The sequence below is a fragment of the Leptonychotes weddellii genome, chromosome 6 (genome assembly GCF_054177405.1).
Source record: "Leptonychotes weddellii isolate Sample4059 chromosome 6, ASM5417740v2, whole genome shotgun sequence".
Taxonomy (NCBI): domain Eukaryota; kingdom Metazoa; phylum Chordata; class Mammalia; order Carnivora; family Phocidae; genus Leptonychotes; species Leptonychotes weddellii.
This window is the reverse complement of record NC_138374.1, coordinates 94,694,683-94,718,346: the sequence shown is the minus strand read 5'-3', so window position 1 is coordinate 94,718,346 and position 23,664 is coordinate 94,694,683. Positions and strand designations below refer to the sequence as shown.

Sequence of the window (23,664 nt, the reverse complement as noted above, 5' to 3'; positions counted from 1 at the left end):
CTTCAGTCCCATCTTCAGGCTCCACTTCCGAGTCTAGTTCTCTTGTTATTTCGATGACATCCACAGTTGCTTCCTCCTCTGAAGCCTTGAATCCCTGAGTCATCCATGAGAGTTCGAATCAGCTTTGTCCCCCAACTCCTGTTAATGTGGATATTTTGACCTGTTCCCATCCATGAATCACAGGCATTCTTAAAGGCATTTAGAACGGTGAATCCTTTCCAGAAGGTTTTCAATTTACTTTGCACAGATCCATCTTTGGCAGCTATAGCCTTATGAAATGTAGTTTTTGAGTTTTTTTTTTTTTTTTTTTGAGAGAGAGAGAGAGCACGAGCACACACACAGGTGGGGGAAGGGGCAGAGGAAGAAGGAAAAAGAATCTTTTTTTTTTAAAGATTTTATTTATTTATTTGAGAGAGAATGGGATAGAGAGAGCATGAGAGGGGGGAGGGTCAGAGGGAGAAGCAGACTCCCTGCCGAGCAGGGAGCCCAATGCGGCACTCGATCCTGGGACTCCAGGATCATGACCCGAGCCGAAGGCAGTCGCTTAACCAACTGAGCCACCCAGGCGCCCAAAGGAGAAAGAATCTTAAGCAGGCTCTGTGCTAGGCATTGAGGCTGGATCTCACGACCCTAAGACTATAACCTGAGCCAATATCAAGAGTCAGTCGCTGAACTGACTGAGCCACCCATGAAATGTATTTCTTAAAGAATAAGACTTGAAGGTCAAAATTACTCTGTCTTCCATGAGCTGCAGAATGGACACTGCGTTAATTAAAACAACATGAATCTTGATATACATCCCCATTAGGATTCTTGGGGGACCAGGTGCATTGTTAGTGAGCAGTCATACTTTGAAAGGAATCTTCTTTCCTGAGCAGGAGATCTCAAAAGTGGGATTAAAATATTTCAGGAAACCGTGTAGTAAACAGATGTGCTGTCATCTGGGCTTTGTTGTTTCATTTCTAGAGCACAGGCAGAGTAGAATTAGCATGATTCTTATGGGCCCTAGGGTTTTCGTAATGGGAAATGAGCACTGGCTACAACTTCAAGTCACCAGCTGCATGAGCCCCTGCAAGAGAGTCAGCCTGTCCTTGGAAACTCTGAAGCCAGGACTGACTTGTCCTTTCTAGCTCTGAAAGTGCTAGGTGGCATCTTCATCCAACAGAAGGCTGTTCGTCTACCCTGAAAATCTGTTGTGTCGGGTAGCCACCTTCAGGAATGATCTTAGCTAGATCTGCTGGAGAACTTGCTGCAGCTTCTGCATCAGCACCTGCTGCTTCACCTTGAGCTTTCATGTACTGGAGGTGGCTTCTTTCCTTCCTTAAGCCTCATGAACCAACCTGTGCTGGCCTCCAGTTTTCTTCTGCAGCTTCCTCACCTCTCTCAGCCTTCACAGAATTGAAGAGAGTTAGGGCCTTGCTCTGGAATAGGCTCTGGCTGAAGGAAATGTTGTGGCTGGTTTGATCCTCTATCCAGACCACTGAAACTTGCTCTGTCTCAGCAATAAGGCTGTTCCACTTTCTTATCACTCCTGTGTTCACTGGAGTAGCACTTTTAATTTCCTTCAAGAACTTTTCTTTTGCATTCATAAGCTGGTTTGGTGCAAGAGGCCTAGCTTTCAGCCTCACTTGGCATTCAACATGCCTCCCTCACTAAGCTTACTCATTTCTAGCTTTTGATTTAGAGTGAGAGATGTGAGAGTCCTCCTTTCACTTGGAACACTTAGAGGCCATTGTAGGGTTATTAACTGGCCTATTTCGATATTGTTGTGTCTCAGGGAATCTCAGACAGGCTAGAGAAGAGGGAGAGAGATGGGGGCAGCCGTCGGCGGAGCAGTCAAAACATACACATTTATCAATTAAGTTCACCGTTTTAGATGGGTAAGGTTCATGGTGCCTCAAAATGATTACAACAGTAACATCAATCAAAGATCACTGATCATAGATCACCATAACAAATACAATAATAATGGAAAAGCTTGAAGTGATAATTACCAAAATGTGACACAGAGACGAAATGAGCATATGCTACTGGAGATATGGCGCCAACAGACTTGTTCAGCACAGGCTTGCCACAAACCCTCAAATTGTTAAAATGTGGTATCTGCCAAGTGCAATAAAGTGAGGTTCAATAGAAGGAGGTATGCCTGTACTTATAATTTATCATTCATACAGCCTCCATTTCTATAAATGTCTCATAACAAAATGCAAATAAAAACTAGCTTTCAGGAATCTGGTCAGAAAGAGAAGTAGCGGGGTGCTTGAGTGGCTCAGTCGTTAAGCATCTGCCTTCGGCTCAGGTCATGGTCCCAGGGTCCTGGGATTGAGCCCCACATTGGGCTCCCTGCTCCACGGGAAGCCTGCTTCTCCCTCTCCCACTCCCCCTGCTTGTGTTCCCTCTCTCGCTGTCTCTCTCTCTCTGTCAAATAAATAAATAAAATCTCTTAAAAAAAAAAAAAAAGAAAGAAAGAAAGAAAAAAAAAGAAAGAGAAGTAGCTTTCCTCAGAAATATCCACCTCACCTCCTTCTCCTTGTTGAGCAACACCAACTGGCTGTCTGTGAGGATGCAATACTTCCGCTCCCATGTTGTGGTCTCTGTGTAGGGTGACTGGCCACAAGACAGACGATGGGTAGGTGGCCCCTTGACATCTGAGTGACAAATATGAAAAACAAAAGGGAGAAATCAGTATCATGCTTACTTAGTAGACTAGTATTTCAAATGTAAAATTCTTCAAAATTGAATTAAATAGTTTTAAACATGAACCTAAATGTTAAGTTGAAAACTTAACCTCCTTTGAAGAAAATAAACTATTATAAACAGAGGGGAAAATTGGTGCTTTAGTCTGAAGAAAAGGCTGAAACCCTAGAAAGAATTGTTGGCACAAACCTGACACAGTAATCACCACTGTACATGTACTAAAACAATGGGAGGTTGCTTCACAGCTAAACTAACATCATTCAAAATAAAGAGGTGGGGATGACTCAGAGACAAGAACAAAAGAGAGAGCCTCTCGTCTTCAGGAGGACGACGTTGTACGTACACTTTGAGAGTACTGCTGACCCCAGACAAAGAATGAAGCTATTATCAGCCAGTGTCTTCAAAATGGCTTTATTTCTAGTCACACGCAAAAATTAAAAATATTTAAACTATAGCATCATATTACCACTAGAGGCCAGTAAGATCTTAAAAACACAGAAAGCAACTTCCTCAAGGCAAGATCTAAATATATTACCATCAGGTCTCTTAGAGGTGGAGGTACACATCAGAACTAAATGTCTGACTCTTCTCAAATGTCTCATTTCCCTATTAAATACCAAGTGGTTACTCTTACTTTGTTACTTTAAATTTTATTGATATGAACTGTTTACTCATTTAGGCTGCTATAAAACTTGCAACACATCTTAATCAAAACTACACATTAGATCTGCTAAAGAAGGCTTTTATGACAGTTGAATATTAAAAGTTCTTTAGCCACGAAGGACTCATTCCTAATATACTGAAGGGATGATTTTAAAGACATTATTTATTACAATGTAGTTATTATGCTAGAGGAGCATCTCAAACGGGAGAAATTAGAAAACAAACACCTATGATGAGGGCAGGAGAGTTGTAAATCATAAATAAGCACATTTTATCTATTACATGAGTGTTTTCGTTACTATTACTTTCTACAAGACTCTTTATCACAGGACGATAGGCATTGCTGCTACTGGCTCTGAGGAAATACAAATAATGTCCTAGATATTTTATATGATAATCACCCAAACAAGCAAAGGGATAGCTGGAATTCTGTCAGAAACAAACAAGTCCGTAACTAGGGCACTTAGGTGTAGGTCTCTCCTTTTGCATCGCCTTGTTATTTTCATTGCTCCTCCTGGCTTAACTTCCTTTGCTCTCTAAAAATCTATCTAAACTTGTTGCTCTGCATATTTAGGGGAGCTTATCAACTACCCTACAAATAACTCAGTCACAGAACCCATGTTACTGGGGCTTGGCTGGACATGCTACTAATTCTTAGTTCACTGCTTTCCTTTATCCCCCCTCATTGTTCTGGGTCTGTCTCCTCTGCACTGTGCACAGAAGTACATCTATAGCTTCTCCAGTCCACAAACTCTCTTCCCTACCCTCAAGTCTCCCCTTGTATTCTAAAAGAGCACGTAAAGGGGCGCCTGGGTGGCTCAGTCGTTAAGCGTCTGCCTTCAGCTCAGGTCATGGTCCCAGGGGCCTGGGATCGAGTCCCGCATAGAGCTCCCTGCTCGGCGGGAAGCCTGCTTCTCCCTCTCCCCCTCCCGCTGCTTGTGTTCCCTCTCTCGCTGTGTCTCTCTCTGTCAAATAAATAAAAAAAAAATCTTTAAAAAAAAAAAAAGCACCTAAAATTAAAGTTTTCTTTAGACTTCAAAATGTCCTGAAATTATCACAAAAAGCTTGAAACGAGGTGACTCTTAATCCTTTCTGACACATATAGAAGATTCTTGCCTGTACTTAAAAGCTGATTTTCTTCACATGATTTGGACAAACAAATGGGTTCGATTTTTACCACAATGCAGGCCTATTTTTAGAGTCAAATACCAACTCCACTTCAACAGAGAGGGATGCACCTACTTTATGTGGAAATGTGGTGGTTTTGTGGCCTAGACAAGTTTTCATTCAAATGACTAACCTGCTTACGTAAGTTAGCCATGGGTGACCTAAGCTGCCCACTGTAATTTAATTTGAACAGTAATCTTAGGATCTATACTAAGCAAGAAGACACTGATAGGCTCTGTCCAATAAAATTAGAACACAGGATACTATATTTATAGCATAACTCGGGTTTCCTGACCAAACAGAAATCTGTATCAACACTGAATTTAAGAATGCCTAAATTCCCTTCCCTGTGTCATCCTAAGTAATTCTCCTAAAGTCTCACTGTCTCATGTTCTCCCTTCCTTCAACCTGGGCTTTGTTGTTGGTTTCTTTGTGGTATTGTGAAACAAGACAGTGTCTCACACAGCATTTTGGGACCCCAAACTATTCCTCCCCAGTGCTAAAGGTAGAATGAAGTAGGGAGCAATACCACTGTATTTAAAAAATAAATAAAAAAATATTCTGTCTAAAAGATGAGATTGGTTAGCCATGTTATAAATTTTACAGTTTCACATTTATTATCTAATACCCACTTTTTGATCACTTTGTATGAATGTATACCAAGGAAGAAAACATGAGAGAAGTTAGAATAAGTGATTTTGGGGGGTTCTTTTAAGCACTTCTGGTGGATTAAGGTTTAAAAGGCATTTTAAATAACAAGATAAAATAAGATTCTAAAATAACCTATAGATTTGACTCATTCATTCTATCATGTCCTTGTTTCCATGTTTACGTCAAGATTTAACAGTACACTTGTAAAGCCTATATACTAAGATTATATTATATTACCACAGGACAGGCTCATCTTACCAATACTACCCCTCAATCAGTCAATCAATCAATCAATCAATATCAATCTCTCTCTCTCTCTCCCTCTCAGCTCTAGTAACATACTTCGAACTTTTGACTTCCAATTACATTTAGTGTCTAAAATTTATTAAAGAAAAGGATAACAGAATTACAAATAAGAATCTTAATAGCAAAACTGGAAAAAAAAATTTAGCTTTCCATTGTCCCAGTCCTATAAAGCTCCTAAGGGCATTGGATGCTGGCTTTACTACAAATACTGAATAATTTTAGAAACATTAAAAAGCATCAGAGGTGGGCACCTGGGTGGCTCAGTCGGTTAAGCGTCTGCCTTCAGCTCAGGTCATGATTCCAGGGTTCTGGGATTGAGTCCTGCGACAGCTCCCTGCTCAGTGAGGAGCCTGCTCCTCCGTCTCTCTCTACCCCACCCCCCTGCCCATGCTTTTTCTCCTGCTCTCTCTCAAATAAATAAATAAAATCTTAAAAAAAAAAAAAAAGCATCAGAAGTTACTCACTGGATCCCTTTGGAAAGCACTTCTCTAAGACTGGCTATTATCATGTGGGGACTAGTAATTCTCAAATTTCTTTTGATCTTAGGGTCCCTTTAAACTCTTAAAATTATTGACAACTTCAAAGACTTTTTATTTGTATGGGCCATATTTATCAATATTTACCATATTAGAAATTAAAACTGAGAAATTTTTTAAAAATAGTTATTTAATGGTAAGAAACCTACTGCATATTAATACACATAACATATTTTTAATGAAATGTAACTATTATCCAAAACAAACAAACAAAAATAAGTGAGAGGAGTGATGCTGTTTTAAGTTTTGGAAATCTCTTTTTTGAAGTCTGGCTGAATAGAAGATGACTGGGTTCTTATATTTGTTTCAGCATTGCATCTATTGCTTCATGTTGTTTGGTTGAAGTATATGGAGAAACTCTGGGCTCACACAGACATGCAGTTGGAAGGGAAGGGTATTTTAATAGCATTTTTAGATAACTGTGGATCATCTTTTTTAATACTATACCAAAGCCTGACAAGAGGATACTTCGTAAAAGTGAGTAAAATGTGGAATCTGACACCACAGCAATGAACTTTTCATATTCTGTTACATTAAAAATCATTGGTGTACCTTATCTTTGAATGGATTTTTTTTACCCATATGCATGAGTTTTTAACATCATACACTGATCATTTCCAAAACACTGGGTTAGTTTTGCAGATTTTCCAAATTATGGCACTTTTCATTATGTAATATCAAAAAATCGTATTCATTAATCTTCAGAAAAGTCTTGACCTTACCACAGAAGTCTTTACTGGGAAGCTATCAAGCATTTTTTGTCTTGAATTTTATCATTAGCAATAAATACTGTTGGCTTTTTCTCCTTAAATGAGAGCTTTATGTCTTTCTTTTTCCAGAAAATGTCTGCCAAATAGCCAAAACCAAAGAACTATAGTCTTTCAGTTGTTGTTTCAAAGTAAAAGCGGTGTTCCATGAAAACAAGAGGCAAGTTCAGCCATTTGCACAAAATGCTTTCTGTTGTGATAGCTGTCATACTTCAGTATGCAGCTCATGGGTGCTTCTCAATGTCATCAGACAGAATGTTAAAAAGATGTGAACTCTAGGGTTGAGAGTCAATAAAATTAAGGACTTTCACTGAGTTCTCCAGGATTTTCTGAAAACTGTTTGCCCCTCCTGTGTGTGGCGGAGGAGAATGCAATGACTATTGATAGTTTGGAGCCACCTCCTCGATCTTACTACTACTGCCTCAGTGGGTCTACTCATAATTGCTTTTCCATCACCAGTGCCAAAGTCCATACAGTTTTTTTTTTAAAAAGGGCAAGTTTATTGTGAAAATAGTTTTAACCTAACAGATCAGGGGGATCCTTGGGTTCTAGGGTTCCACAGACCATACTTTAAAAACCACTACTTAGACACAGGAAGCCAGTGAGGATTCCAAGGAAATCTGGCAACAGCTTGCTAAGATAAAGTAAGCAGAAAAAAACCAGAGGTCTTATATAATGGATGAGAGACTAATGTAATGGCCTGGCATGGGATAATTAGGGTCAGAGACTGGTGACAGTGAAATAGAAAGAAAGGGTTCATGTGACCCTAATTTCGAAATAGGAATTTAGCAGGGAAGTCCGCAACCAATTTTTTCAAAACAGGAATAAAGAAAACCTAAAGGGAAGCTTTTGAATTTGAAATGAATTAGAAGGAGTCACTGTAATCCATTATATCCAAATCACTTCAAAACAGCATTCAAAATGCCAGATTACTTAGTCTACCTGTCAATCTAAAAGTCAAACCCTGGGCCTCCTCAAGCACTAATATAAATTTAGTAACTACCTGGTAAGGAAACAACAGCAACAACAATTTTCTTGTGTATAACCCTTCCTCATAACCCTTCCTTGTAACCAGAGAAGGCGGCATCAGGGCCTGTCACACCCTTTGACAAAGATGATGAATAAAAATGGAAATTCTAGTAGGTATAATCTGTAACTAGTCTCGCTGTAACTTCTCTCTTAGAGGGTAAGCATCTTCTTGTCTCTTCCAGACTTAGAAAGCATCTCAAAAGACTTACAGTAGGAAAGTATTAAAGGGATCTGACTGAAAGCAGAAATAGGAGTAAGGAGAGTGGAAAAGAACAAGTCCATGACCAAATATGGAGAATGTCAAAGAAAAAACAGCTGTGAGAAATTTTATTATTTTATCATACAGCTCCATAGAAGTTCATCTGAGTTGCTTTTGTATCACATCATTTACTAGCCACGTGTTCTTTTAAAATTCCAACATTATAAGTTAAATGCAATTGGTAAAATCCGAAACATATTTACTGCTATCCAAAGCAAGCTTTACAGAGTATTCTACAGAGAGACTCTTCCAACTAACACAGGCCCTAAGGTTTCATTCAATCTCAATAGCCTTTCATTGATTCTTAGTACCAACCTAAAAAAAGCAAAAACAAAACACGGTTTTGGGAAATCTATCTCTACAGGTGAGATTTTAATGTATTAAAAAAGAAACACATTTCTAGCATGTAGTTTTTATAAACCGCAGAGGTCTGAACTACTTAGAAAGATCTATATTTTTATGTGTGTGTGTGTGTGTGTATTTCCATGCCAGAGCCAACCCGGTTTATTAATGGCAAGTTCTTCCCAACATTCAAAATTCAATCATCAGACTCATTTTCATTCTGAATTTGGTTAGAATTCAAAGTCAAAGTATAAACATTACTTTATTAAGTCTTGGAACTGGAGTGACCACTTTTCTTACAGAAGTAAAAATACATCTAAATAACTTTACCACAGAGCTATGCCATTCAAACTAGCTAAGAACGTGTCAATTTCCGGAACTACACAAAGGGCTATTTTTCTCTTCACCAAAATATTCAAAACAGTTTTAACAGAAGTTCAAGTTTAAATATCATTTATATTCATAGGCCAACTAACAAGCTATATTTTCAACAGATAGTTCTTTATTTTTCTAAAAAGAATAAAAGCCTTGCCCTGCCATACAGCTTTAAAAATGTGGTATATTCTTGGTTATTTTCTACAGGCAATTTCTGTTGCAACAGAAGAAATGTTAGAGTTGCCACGTGAAGACAGTTTTTAATCATAATGTCCATAACTGTAACATGCTGCTCAGCAGCAGCCCCCTGACGTTAGATATATGACCAAATAATTTTATAAATGTGTTAATGCTGTCTGCTCAAGACTTAATGTGGCTGCCATCAATTACTGCATCAATATATTTTAAGTCACTCTCTTTCATTTTTATAGTATTGAAAGGAAAGACAAAACCAACCAGGACATTAAAGTTTAATTTTCTTTATTTTCCCCTCCTTACATTTCCACCCTCCATATTCTGTCAAAATGTCAGAAAAATACCTATTTGCAGAATAAGCAAACAAAAATCTTCTTATAATAACTACCCAAACATAAAATTATTGGTTATGAACTCTGCTTTGTCCTGACATGCAATGAACCCTTGGGCTGGCAAATTACAGTGCATACAAATCGATGGCCCCAGTAGATTTAAATATGGTCACACTCACCTTGGTGAGTAATAAGGATACTAAGTAATAAATGATTCAGTATGTTTAAGATATAAAATCATTGCTAGGTCAGAAATGTTTGCCTTTATGGAAATACATTTTAGTCTATCATAAATTCACTATGAGACCGTAACTATTTGTTAAAATGAATTTATATTGTGTCTTTTATGCTTAGCTAGCCATTTATGTTTCCTTCTCAACTCTGGAGGCTTAATTGCCATGCTACTTGATCACTGGTGGCTAGTCAGTAAATCCCCTATGCTGCCCATTACCCTTTTTAAGAGAAAGGGAGGGCAGTTAGGAGACATCAAGGGACACTTCTTTCTGGTGAGTGATTTCCTTTAGACTAAGATTTGCAAAGGCTCCCTTTGCTGCCTGCCTCTCAGTCTCAGCAGCACCAGGGCCTACGCCCGGGGCTTCTACCTCTGCTCCATCACAGGCCAGAGTTACCTGATAACAACGTAGTAAGTTCCTTGAAGGCCTGACCTTTATAGTAGACAATCAGATGTTTGATAAAGGTAACACTTCTTTTTTTAGAAGAACTAATTTTAATTGGACGCTATTATCTACCTATTTTAAAGAAGATGACCGGGGTGGGAAACGATTACCGCGATGGTTCCACCTTGCGTCTCCTTCCATGTCGCTAGTACAGTTTGCACTGCACCTGATCATGTGTGCCGTTCAAGAGCAGGCAGAACAGATGATACAGTTTTCTGCTGCTTTTCGGACATGCATTAGAAGGAATAAGTCTCATAATTTCCACACAGAGCCAAGTACTGCTTAAGCAACTCCATGGCTTGGGTAACTGAATGGAATGTAGTGGATGAGGCCACGTTTGGATGACAGACGGCAGTCAATCACACCCTGTACTTCAACCCCAATAGGACCACTTAACATCTACAGTTCATACTCTCACCTAAACAGAAAAATATAAAATACTCAAAACAATTCACTTATATACTAATCCTTAGAAGGAAAAAAAGGTCTATACGCAAGTTTTTCTTAAATAGCCAAGTACTGTGCAAATTTAAGAAAAGTGTAAGAAAATACTAATCTGTCCCTTAAAACATAACCATGGCCTTATAGAAATGATCAAAACTCAAGATGCTTTTTATGTCTCATATTGCTGCTACTGGTAGAAAAATGAACTATACTAAGAATCAATCTCAAACACCATGTAATACTCATTTCTTCTGTTATATTTAGCACCTCTTCCTATATTAATATACCCCCCCACGCTTGCCTCTTTTGAATTGAATCTCTTCACTTTCCTTTAGGGGCAGCTGCTGTGGGGAAAGAATCAGAGCTTTAAAAGGAATGTGATTCTTAGTGGAGAAGGAAAAACAGAGTAGTTTACCACTATTGAGAGATCGGTTTCTGAGGTTTTAGCAATTGGTTATACAGCCAATACTGTAAGAGTATCTCTCTATCTAAAGGAGCAAAGAAGGCAGACTACATTAAAAATAAAACCTATCAAGAGTTTGGCAGCATTAAAAAATTTTAATAGCCCTACCTCTCTCCACAGAGTCAACTGAAATAGAATTGCAGAGCTAAATATGCATCTCTTCTGAACTATGACCTGTTTGAGTCACAAATCACTGAGCCTACAGTGAAAACTATCAAGGAGATAATACAGGCTTCTCTAAAGAATCCTATCAGTCACTCACTGCTAAGTCGACAACCCAGTTGAGTCAGCTCAGTCCTGACGCAACTTAGCTGACTTACATAAGGAGTGAAAAACCTTTCTTTTTATCAAAAACCACTGACCTCAAATCAGGAGGAGGGAACAAATACCTAAATATGAGACTATAAAGCAGTAAAAGGAAGCATTTAGCATATTCTCTTCAATACATCCAATACAAATAGAACTGACACCCCTCTTATCCAAATCTAATCCATGCCTGCAAATGTGTTGGATGGCAAATTTTCATGTAACAGGAGACTATATTCTGATTTTAAGTGAAAAAAGAAATTTAGTTCAAGCTCATCTAAAACTCCCAATTAATTTCCCCAAATATTAAGTATTCTTAATACTTCATATATACAATATTACAATTGTACATACCTATATGCAATCCACCAAAAACTTCTAAATTAAAAATAAACAAGCAAAATCATTAATATTTAATGAACTTGTTAGTGGGTATGTTTATGCACAACATACAGTATCAGATACAAATTACATTTTCCTCTTAGACTGCAGACATATACTGTAAGGTAAACAATAACCTGTTAAGATGCATAGTGAATGCAAACAGCACTACAAAATAAAATTAACAAGGCTTTCTAAAACTAACACCACTTCCATAATTTTATTTTTTCTCACAAATAGGTAAGAACCACATGCATACGTGCACAGTACATGGGGACATATGCACAGCAAAGCTTATGTCTTTCGTCTTTTGCCTCTCATTAGCCTTTATCATCTCCATCATTTCTCCTACTGTAAGAGGTTTACTAATCCTCCTTGGCTCACCTACTTTTCACAGGCTTTTCCATTATCTTAAAAGATATTTCGACTGCATGAAACCTTTAAACAACACGATCACGAAATACTATCCTGTTGGGAAAACAACTGATATAGGGGATGGCAGTCTACTCCACTTTCTCTTATCCAGATTCACGTGCAACTTAATGTTTTTGGCCAGAATACACGTGCGAATTTCTTTTAATGGTACTTCAATTTGGATGGTCAATTTTAGGTTAAAAATTTCCAAGTCATTGTAGCAAATATTTGGATGATGAGAGTTCACATACCAAGAGATACTTTCGGGGCGCCTGGGTGGCTCAGTTGGTTAAGTGACTGCCTTCGGCTCAGGTCATGATCCTGGAATACCCGGATCGAGTCCCGCATCCGGCTCCCTGCTTAGCAGGGAGTCTGCTTCTCCCTCTGACCCTCCCCCCTCTCATGCTCTCTCTCTCTCATTCTCTCTCTCAAATAAATAAATAAAATCTTTTAAAAAAAAGATACTTTCACATTACAGACAGTAAAGAGAAAAGAATGGATAGAGGGAAGCAATTGATGATAAGTGTAAAGTAGAAGAAATAAAAACAAAGGTCAACACAAAAAGAAATGCAGGTAGAGGGAGGTCCTTTGGGAAACAAATTAGAGTTGAAAGAGATGTTAAAGGCTAGTAAATCACACTCCTTCAGTTCATAGATCATTAAAATGAGGCTCAGAGAGAGAAAATTACTTGCTCAAAGTGATGCACTTAGCAAAGTTATCTTGTAATTTAGTTCTTTGATATGTAATCTAGAATTTTTTCTAACATATCAGTAAAGCTTCTTCTTGCTTTTTGTTTTGTTTTTAATTCAGTGAGTATTTATTTATTGTGCATACAGTACTGTACTTGAGCCTGGGAAAATAAGAGTGAGAAGGACAGACCTACTCAATGAACTCATAGAGCTTTAATTTAGTAGAGGGGTAAAATACTGTACAATTAGAATACAGTTAATTTAAACAATTATGATAAACACTGTAAGAAGCAATAGAGGGTGTTGTGAGAGCATATAATAAGAGCAATGGACTTAAGTCTGTGGCAATGGAGCAGCTGGGAAGATGGTCAGTGGGAGAGGGGAATGTAAGTACTAGCATTTCAGGGGAATGAAATCACAGGCCCAAAAGCCTTTGAGGAAGAAAGTGGTTCTGCTCCATAGACACCTAAAAAGGAGGCCTCTCTGGCTGCTGCACAGGGAACAACAGGGTAAGGGCAGGAGCTAGGAGGCTGGTGAGATAGTCTGGGCCAAGGTCATGCAGAGAGATCTTGGAACCAGACTAAGGATGTTTGTTGGTCTGGATCTTAGGAAGGAAAGGAAGCCCCTGAAGAATTTTAAACAGAAGAGTGACACTACAGATGCACATTTTTGTCAAGAGGTGAATGGGGTTTCCATTTACTGAGATTTGGAATTCTGGAAGAAAACCAAGTTTGAAGAGTAAGCTGATGAATTTAGTTTGGGTCCAATTAGGGCAAAAAAAAAAAGATCAAGTCAAAGCTAGATCTGCTATCCAGGTCCAAGACCTCTAATCCTGGCCTACAAACGAACCTGGAATTGCTTCAGGGAGTTCACAAATGCCTTATTCAAATTTCATTTCAAGAAATACATGGCAGCTACTAAGGTTAAAATGGAAGACTGGACATATATAATTTCATTTCTTCTCAAAACTCCACTAAAACTAAAGATAAGTTTATATTTATAGATAGAGACAGAGCTAAAACTCCACATAGATGGAAAGAAACAGAAATAGGGGAAAAATTAAATAAAATTTTAGAAGCTATGAAGAATATGTTCAAGTGTTAACTGACTTAGCAGGCCTGAGAAAACTGAATCCTAGTCGAAGAGTGAGGAAAGCTAAGAAACAACCCAATTTACATCAGAGAATCTTCAAAAAGTTTATGGATAGGCTAGTACTAGGTATCTCTCAGTGGGGAGGAGGGATGGTCTAAAATAAGACCTGGGTAAGTTAATTTAAGAATCAGTGTCCCAAGATCTTCTTTCCAATTAATTCTATAGGCAACTGTCACTCCCCAACTACCCAGGTGAAAGAATGAAGGTTTGCTTTCTTGGAAGGGTAAAATCAAGGGTGAACTAAAGGATGACTGTCACAGTTGAGAAGAGCATAAATGCTAAGAAGTGCTTTCCACAAAATTCTCTTAAAGCCACTCCCCGCCCCCCAACTGATTCACAGAACTGGCAGATAGACAAATTGCCCTGTGGCAATTAGAACATTCTGTGGGTATCACATCAGCTCAAGAGGAAAGAACCAAACGGAATTCTCCCAACAAATAGCTCATCTAGATCACCTCACACAAAAGCCTTCAGTAGACAAGCCCCAACTCTACACTCATATCTTCTAGGCAAATTTCTCACCTACAATTCTTAATCTGGAGTAAAGATACCAGAGATCAAAGAAAAGTCCCTACCATGAGAAAACAGAGATCAAAACAAACAGGAAAAGGCAATCTGAAGGAGACACAAATGATACCAGAAGAAAAAATACAACCAACCATCATTATCCTCAGAGGTATGAGAAGAAATAATGTCCATTAAACAAAAACAGGATGCTTTTTATAAAAAGCAACAATTATAGAACTAAAAAGAGCTTTTTGTATATTAAAAACATGATAGCAGAAATGAAAACAAAACTCAATAGTACAGTTAGAAGATAAAGTTCAGAAAATATCCCAGAAAAAAAAAAAAAAAAGACAGAGATGGAAAAGAAAAAGGAAAAGAAACTCGAGAAATTAATCCAGGAGATTCAACATAAAAATATTAGGAAAAAAAGATATCCACCAAAATACATCGCTAATAGGGCGCCTGGGTGGCTCAGTTGTTTAAGCGCCTGCCTTTGGCTCAGGTCATGATCCTGGAGTCCCGGGATCGAGTCCCGCATTGGGCTCCCTGCTCAGCAGGGAGTCTGCTTCTTCCTCTGACTCTCCCCCATTCTCATGCTCTATCACTATCTCTCTCAATAACTAAATAAAAATCTTAAAAAAAAAAATACATTGCTAATAAAAAACAGTTCACATGAAAAAGCTCAGGAACAAGAATGGATCCAGACTTCTCAAATGCAACCCAGGAATTTGGAAGACAATGGAGTAATGTCTTTAAACTTCCGAAAGAAAATTATTTCCAACCTAAATTATTCACTTAGCCAAACAATCAAGCATGTGAATAAAATAAAAATGTTTTTGATATTCAAGGCCTCAAATTTTGGGGAGTGTCCTAGTCTGCATGGCTTCCATAACAAAATACTACAAACTGGGTGGCTTAAGCAACAAAAATTTATTTTCCCATAGGTCTGGAAGATGCAAGCTAATTTGGTTCCTGGTGAGAGCTCTCTTCTGGACTTGCAGATGGCTGCTTTCTTGCTGTGTCCTCTCATGATGGAGAGAAAGAGGTATCTCTTCCTCTTCTTATAAAGGCACCAGTTCTATCAGATTAGGGCACCACCCTAATGACCCCATCTAACCTTTATCACCTCCTTACAGTCCTATCTCCAAGATATAGTTACATAAAATAATTGGGGGGGGAGGGGACACAAATTTTCAATCCATAACAGGGAGTAAACCGAAAAAACAGCACACCATATTTTTACAACAGGTGTTCTAAACTCAGGAAGAGAATTGAAGAGTATTAAAGTGATGATGAAGAGAAATAGGAGGCTGATAACTATGCACCAAATATAAGCAATCCTGACTGGAACAGTGTGAATAAAGAGACTGGCATGCTGAAGACATCATACCATGCTTTTTGCTACTTTACCATTTTTTAAAATACTGGAGCATGTGCTTGAATGAAAGGAGGAGGTAAATAAAAAGAGAGAAAGCCTTAAGATCCAGGAAATAGAGCTTCCTCCCTAAGAAAAAGGCAAAGAGAATTCTAAGGATGATAGCAAAGCAAATACCTAGGATAATAGCTATTCAGGGAACAGTCTTAAATATAAAAAGACTAGGGGGATTCCAAGAGGGATGTCACCAAGAAAAAAGAAAATCAAACAGAATAAAGCTGGATCTGATGAATTACCTGATATTACTGACCTTGAGTAAAGACTGTACTGCACAACTACAAGAAAGCATGGGAAGAATAAGTAATAGGTACAAAGAAACCTACACAAATGAAAAAAACAAGGCAATTATTAACCTCAGAAAAAAAGCAAGCAAAAAAAAAAGGTAAGAAAGGAAATGTAAGAATGACATTCAATCATGCCCAGTTTAGGCATAATAGTGTAAAATACTGAATACTGAATTTATATATATATATAAATTATGGTAAGGCAGTTGGGATGATTTTATTTGAAAGCCAACTCACCATGCACCATAACAAAAAAATCAATAAAAATCTCAAGAATTGATGAATTAAATAAGCAGCAGTATATTCATGTTATTTAGAATTAAGGAGGTATGTAAATGCCAGAATGAAAAATTAGAAGAACCAAAATTCTTGCCTCAGAAAAAGGAGGATGGGGTGAGGAAAACCAATATATTCTGTTAAGAAAAAGGCAGACAATCCAATCAAACAATGGGCAAAAGACTTGAACAGTCACTTCATAAAAAAAAATATCCAGGGCTGGGTGGCTCAGTTGGTTAAGCGTCTGCCTTTGGCTCAGGTCATGATCTCAGGGCCCTGGGATTGAGCCCCATGTCAGCAGGGAGCTTGCTTCTCCATCTCCCCGCCCCCTGCTCATGCTCTCTCACTCTTGCACTCTCTTTCTCTCTCTCTCTCAAATAAATAAATAAATAAAATCTTAAAAAAAAAAAAAAGACTATCCAAATGTCCATTTAACATGTAAAATGGTACTCAACTTCATTAATCATCAGGGAAATGCAAATTAAAACCACAGTGAGAGATTACTACTACATACCGACCAGAATAGCTAAAATGAAAAGATACTAAGTGTTGGTGAGGATGTGAAACAACTGCAGGTGGGAGTGTGAATTGGTACAATCACTTTGGAAAACTATTCGACAATATTTACAAAAACCAGACATATAAATATCCAGCAATTCTACTCCTAGATATACATACCCAACAGAAATAAGGACACATTTTCACCAAAGGACATTTATAAGATTGCACACAGTGACACTATTCATAACAGCCAAAACTAGAAACGATCCGAAATGTCCACCAATAATAGAATGGGTAAGTGAACTGCAAAGAGAGTGAAAGCACTACAACTAGATGGAACAACATGTATGAAGCTCGCAAATATGATATTGAGCAAAGGAAGTCAGACAAAAGATGTATGATTTTGCTTATATAAAGTTCAAAAACAGGTAAAACTCACCTACAATATTAAAGTCAGCAACATAGTTACTCTTTGGATGAGCAGTGACTGGGAAAGGGCGTAAGAGGGACTCCTGGGATGCTATCAATGTCCCATTTCTTCAGCAGGGTGCAAGTTACTCAAGTATGTTGCCTTTATGCAAATTCATCAAGCCGTACATGAATCTACAGGATTTGTGCACTTTTCTCTGTGTACATTATATTTCAATAAAAATCATCCTTTCTATTTTTAAAGTAAGCTCTACGCCCAACGTAGGGCTTGACCTCACAGCCCCAATATCAAGAGTCACATGATTGAGCCAGACAGATGCCCCAATAAAAATTATACCCAGTTCTACCACTTATAGTTGTGTGACCTTGGATAAATTACTCAACCTAAGTGAACTTCAATTTCTTCATCTTTAAAAATTGGATAACAAAACACCTACCCTCAGGGATTTCTGTGAAGTTCAAATGAAATAATACACATCAAATACTTAACAAAGTGCTGCACATATACTAAGCACACAAGTTTGGTATTACGATTAACCATCTGGGCACTGAAAGGGGGGAGAAAATCATTATATAGTCTCATTTTGAATGAATTTGACTTACATGAAACACAACTTCAGCTGTGTAGTCAGATGACTAGATTCAAATCTGCCACTTACTATTTCCATGATTTGGGGCAAATGATTTAACCTGAGACTCCACTTTCTCAATTATAAAAGGGAATAATAAGATCATGGTCTTGTGTGTATATGTGTGTGTGTGTGTGTGTGTGTGTGTGTGTAGAAAAAATTTTAAAGTTAAATTAAAAGTGAAAGTTCCAAACAAAGAGTGTTTGAAATATAAGTGTATCTATATTTTCATGTGTGCATATGTGTAGGTGTGAATGCATTAGTTATTTAAAAATATGAAGGTAAGTAGTGGAGGAAAACTCTAAAGGAGTTACAAGTGTTTGCCTCTATGGAACAGAAACCAGCTCAGGCATTGGGTAGAGAATATAACTGTTCTTTTTCATTTCAATTCTTATAGTACACACTTGTAATTATGTGCATCTATTACTATGACTTAAGATTACATTTTTTTTAAGATTTTATTTATTCATTTGAGAGAGAGAGAGAGAGAGAGAGCATGAGCAGGGGGAGAGGCAGAGGGAGAGGGAGAAGCAGGCTCCCCGCTGAGCGAGGAGCCCGATGTGGGGCTCAATCCTAGGACCCTGGGATCATGACCTGAGCCGAAGGCAGACACTTAACCATCTGAGCCACCCAGGCGCCCCTTAAGATTACATTTTAAAGTGACATTATTCATTTTAAAAATATACAGCTAAGTCCTACCAAATGAGAAAATGGTTCAAGGGAGGCTCCAAACTAAGTTGATCAATATCAAGTTCATGGACAAAGAAGAAAACAAAGTTTAAAGCACTTCAACACATTCATAATTCAACTTCTCTATCATGATACATAGCGTGGGTAGCATAGAAATGCTAACTTTGAGTCCACAGATGCTTAACTTCCTCTATTATTAGAGAATCACCTGTTACTAGGGAACCACCTATTTTTAACTAGTTCAAGTCTACTTAAAAATCCTAGGAATAAGAAAAGAAATGCTGGCTATAAGGCTTTTTGTTTGTTTTATTAATATCTAAGCAGCATTTGGAACATCAGGTTGAAACTTACACTTCTCATATGACTCTCTAAGGTTTTAATTTCCCCCATAAGATAAGTAATACTGTACTTGAATATGCAGGAAGGTGATACTAACTTAGGGCCCTGGTACATACTGACCTCTGCTAGGATTCTTATATAGAGCTGCTTAACATAACTCCATCCTGATTTAAGCACGTACAAACTGTTTACAAAGATCTCTTAGAGGCTACCCAAGCACAGGAATTTGGCAGAGTAAGATTCAGAGTCACGGCAGGACCACGTCCCAACTTGGGTTATTTGATTAAGTGAGTTAACACACTAGAAAAAGATACGAACAGTTTCTCGATTTCTGGCACACAGGGAAGTGCTCAGTAAATGTCAGCTCTCATTATTATCCTTGCTACTGAGAAGCATCATGTTAAGAACACAAAATCTGGAGTCAGACTGCCTGAAAAGGAATGGCTGCTCTATTGCTTACCAGCTATGAGCCTGTAGTCAAGATACTTAACCTCTTGGGGCCCCAGCTTCCTCATCTTTAAAATGGGAACATTATGGTCTCTACCTCACAGCGATGTGTAAGGATTACATGAGAAATGTCCAGCATTTAGAACAGGGCCTGGCATATATTAAGCCTTCAATAAATGTTAGCTCTTATTATTCTTCATACCTGCCACATTTGAAATAATGAGTTAGTTTCTTATTCCAATTCAAAACTACTGATGCTAAAAATATTGTTATGAAATGTCAGAGGGAAAAAATCCCGATTTAAACTATGAATGATCTTCAGGATTGTATGATGTACGTAAATAAATCTTCCTTGGAAATACTCTGAGGGAAAAAAAACAACTACACAGGTTTGCTCTAATAAAAGGAAACTTCCATTGGAAAGAGTCTGGTACACCTCTGTGCCATGAATCCACACATCATTCTTGACATAAACAAGGGAAGAGCCGATAAACTTATAGGCTTTTGACCACAGAAACAAGATAAGAAGAAGTGAATATAAGGGCAGAAACACATTCTTTTATTTAAACTGGTTTGGCAACTTAATGTACATCAGTTAGGTCAGTCTACTGATGTACTTTGCATATTTAAAAAAAAAAAAGAGAGAGAGGGAGAAAGAGAAGAGGAAGAAATAAGAAAATAATCTTTTTAATGGCATTGTTTTAATCTAAGCAATTAGTTCAAATACTCCCAGCTCTATAAGCCTCTTACAACCACACAGTTGATGGCTAAACTTGAGAAGAGCAATTAATCCTCATCTGTTTTCTACAAAAAGGTGTATGTACTTCTCAAATGCAATTACAAGAATGCAAAACAATGAGAAATTTGGTGGGTGATATATTTTGCCTTTTTTTTTTTTTAAAGAAAGTTGAATCCAAATTCAAAAGATTAAGCAATAGAGAAAGGCTGTCACTGCTTCTTAAAACTAAAACCTGAGAGAAATCTCTCTCTCTCTCTCTCTCACACACACACACACACAATTAAGACTCGATTCCTATGGGTATTCAGGTGCTTTCCCAAAATTGTCAGAACTCCTCTGTAGGTCCACAAACAAGAGCTCCATTGTGTGGATCTGTAAATTGTATGACATCATTGAAACACAAGCACCAATTGGTATCACAAACAGTTTGTGTTGCCAAGGATACCAGGAACTTTAAATACCCTGCAGTTGTACAAAGCCCAGGAGCATGACCTTCCGAACAATACCAGGAGCCTGCCCACTTTCTCTCTTTTTAGTCACTGTTTCCAACAGAGAAAGGACACTGATTTTGCCCCAATAATTCCTCCAAATAATATACTCAGGAATGTTCCTCAATCATTCAATTATTCATTTTTATATTCTCAACATAATGACAGCAAAAAAGAGGATTAAGAATTTACATAGGCCTATTAACGGCGAGACTCTCAAAAGGCCAGGCTGGAGTCCTTTAGTGAAACTTCGTATTAGAGATTTTTAAAATGCAATGCACATAAACACTTCTGATTAAGCCCTACAGTAACGTTCCTCTATGTTATGGAGTACCCTTTCAGTAACACAGAAAATAATTTTTTCCTTGTGTGCCATTCCTGGAAAAGTTAGTTTCCCTTACTTCCTATTAACTTTGAACTAACATATGAATTTAGTATGTAAAATTGCTTATTCTAGCTAGAGTAACTACTACAACACAGAAACACAGGCGAAGCGTGAGGTATTATGATTAACTATATTACTGTTAAGAGATGAACAAGTTTATAATCCTTTATAAAAGTAAGGTGGTACTTAGGGCCAAGTTGTTACAAAAGGCCTATGGCTAAGCTCTTCTCTAATATCTATCTATCCAGAGTTAGAACTATTTGTATCATATTTACATCAACTTTACTTGCGGAATGTTTTGGATTAATTACACGTGCCATTGAGATTTTAGTTCCAGAGTTCTTATTTTTCTATTGAGTAGATAAATATTTTATGCTATTATTTCTCAAAATGCAAGCTGCAAACTTACAAGGAAAACAGAAAGAACTCACAGAGACTGCAATTAGAGAGTCCCAAGAGCTGTCTGATGATGCTGGTGGCAGCAGGGAGCAAAGAGCTAAATGAATGGAAAGACACACCTTGTGGCTTCTCTCTTTGTATTACCTCACATTCAGATTGTTACAATGCCAGGATTACAGGGCAGAGAAAAAGTATCTCTATTTAGAGATTTTTGTGTATTTTTTTAAAATACCATCTTTTATTACAAACTCTTTTGAGTGAAGGCTGTATTAGATGCTTACTTATTTTATTTCAAGTTACTAAGTAGTGACTATATTTTAAGGAGCTTATAATTGCTTGACACTTTTGAAAAATATATATTTCATTGTTCTAACCCTTACAAAAGTCAGAATCTCAGTGAAGATAAAAATGATTTACAATGTGCAAAATTTTTTTAAATAAACAGTAATGGGAAGAATTAAATAGTGTGTGTAAAGAGCCAACTACAAATATAGAGAGAGATATAAATGTTAGGGTTTTTTGTTTTGTTTTGTTTTGTTTTTGTTTACTTTAGAAGCCAGTGTGGGGGCTTTATATAAGTTCCTAAGAGATTCCAAAAGTAACAAATATTACCTTGTCATGAGTGTCCATATGAAACAAAATTAAGTGTACTTTTTTATAAGCAAAGTATGTTCAATCATATCTTATGATCGTGGTCTACTAGATAAAGAAACATACCCGCATATAAATGTTAGCTTGGTAAAGACAAGTGCCCTGGCAAAATTCAACTTAGTGAATTAGAAGGCACAGCAGCCATGATCTGCTTCAGTGTTCTAATTACTGCCACTGAGAATTATATTTTAAATTTTCTTTTGCTTCAAAATTGTACTAGTGCTTCACTAAATTTAATATATACTTTTCTCTACCCTTCCTCATTGTCATAGAAGACTTTAAAAAACACCAACAACAGGGGCGCCTGGGTGGCTCAGTCAGTTAAGCGTCTGCCTTCAGCTCAGGTCATGATCCCAGGGTCCTGGGATCGAGTCCCCGCATCAACACTCTGGCTGCCGCTTCCCCTACTTGTGCTCACACGTGTGCTCGTGCGCGCTCGCTCGCTCTCTCTCAATATAAATAAAATCTTTTAAAAAATAAAATAAATTAAAAATAAAAAACACCAAGAAAAATTAAGTGGAAGCATCTCATCTTTTTGTAAAATTTCAAAATTTCATCAATTAACCAGTTTCACTGTAAATGACAGTGCTTTCACACTGTGAAATTTGGGCAAAGGGAAATAGAGCAAGAGCAAATGGGAAAAAAATTAAGTCTGGAGCAGCTAAGAAGCTATTCAATCACTATTACAAGTCCATATTTCCATTATACCCAAGGGGAGAGAAGGAAGAGTGGAAAAAATGGCCTGCAGCCCGATATAACAGGACAAATGGAAGAAACCATGTCCCCTGAAGCACAGGGCACAAAGAAATGTGGGATATTACTTCTAGAGGTTAGACACGTTGACTCCTTCCCTATTGGACAAAGATGCCACCTAGCACTTTCATAGCTAGAGAGGACAAGTCAGTCCTGGCTTCAAAGTTTCCAAGGACAGGCTGACTCTCTTGCAGGGGCTCATGCAGCTGGTGACTTGAAGTTGTAGCCAGTGCTCATTTCCCATTACGAAAACCCTAGGGCCCATAAGAATCATGCTAATTCTACTCTGCCTGTGCTCCAGAAATGAAACAACAAAGCCCAGATGACAGCACATCTGTTTACTACATGGTTTCCTGAATATTTTAATCCCACTGTTGAGATGTCCTGCTCAGGAAAGAAGATTCCTTTCAAAGTATGACTGCTCACTGACAATGCACCTGGTCCCCCAAAAGCCCTGATGGGGATGTATAACAAGATTCATGTTGTTGTCATGCCTGCTAACACAACGTCCATTCTGCAGCTCATGGATCACAGAGTAATTCTGACCTTCAAGTCTTATTCTTTAAGAAATACATTTCATAAGGCCATAGCTGCCACAGATAGTCATTCCTCTGATGGATCTGTGCAAAGTAAATTGAAAACCTTCTGGAAAGGATTCACCGTTCTAGATGCCTTTAAGAATGCCTGTGATTCATGGATGGGAACAGGTCAAAATATCCACATTAACAGGAGTTGGGGGACAAAGCTGATTCGAACTCTCATGGATGACTCAGGGATTCAAGGCTTCAGAGGAGGAAGCAACTGTGGATGTCATCGAAATAACAAGAGAACTAGACTCGGAAGTGGAGCCTGAAGATGGGACTGAAG

The 23,664-nt window shown here is 37.9% G+C and overlaps 1 protein-coding gene across 9 annotated transcripts in view; it reads right to left on the bottom strand.

The window, feature by feature from the left end:
* Window positions 1-23,664, bottom strand: part of RASAL2 (RAS protein activator like 2) — a 340,956-nt gene that overhangs the window by 165,613 nt on the left and 151,679 nt on the right. For all 9 annotated transcript variants that reach the window (XM_031037591.2, XM_031037592.2, XM_006742003.3 and 6 more), the window contains exon 2: window positions 2,521-2,648. In XM_031037591.2, the coding sequence (XP_030893451.2) occupies window positions 2,521-2,648 (128 nt within the window). The remainder of the gene's footprint in view (window positions 1-2,520; window positions 2,649-23,664) is intronic.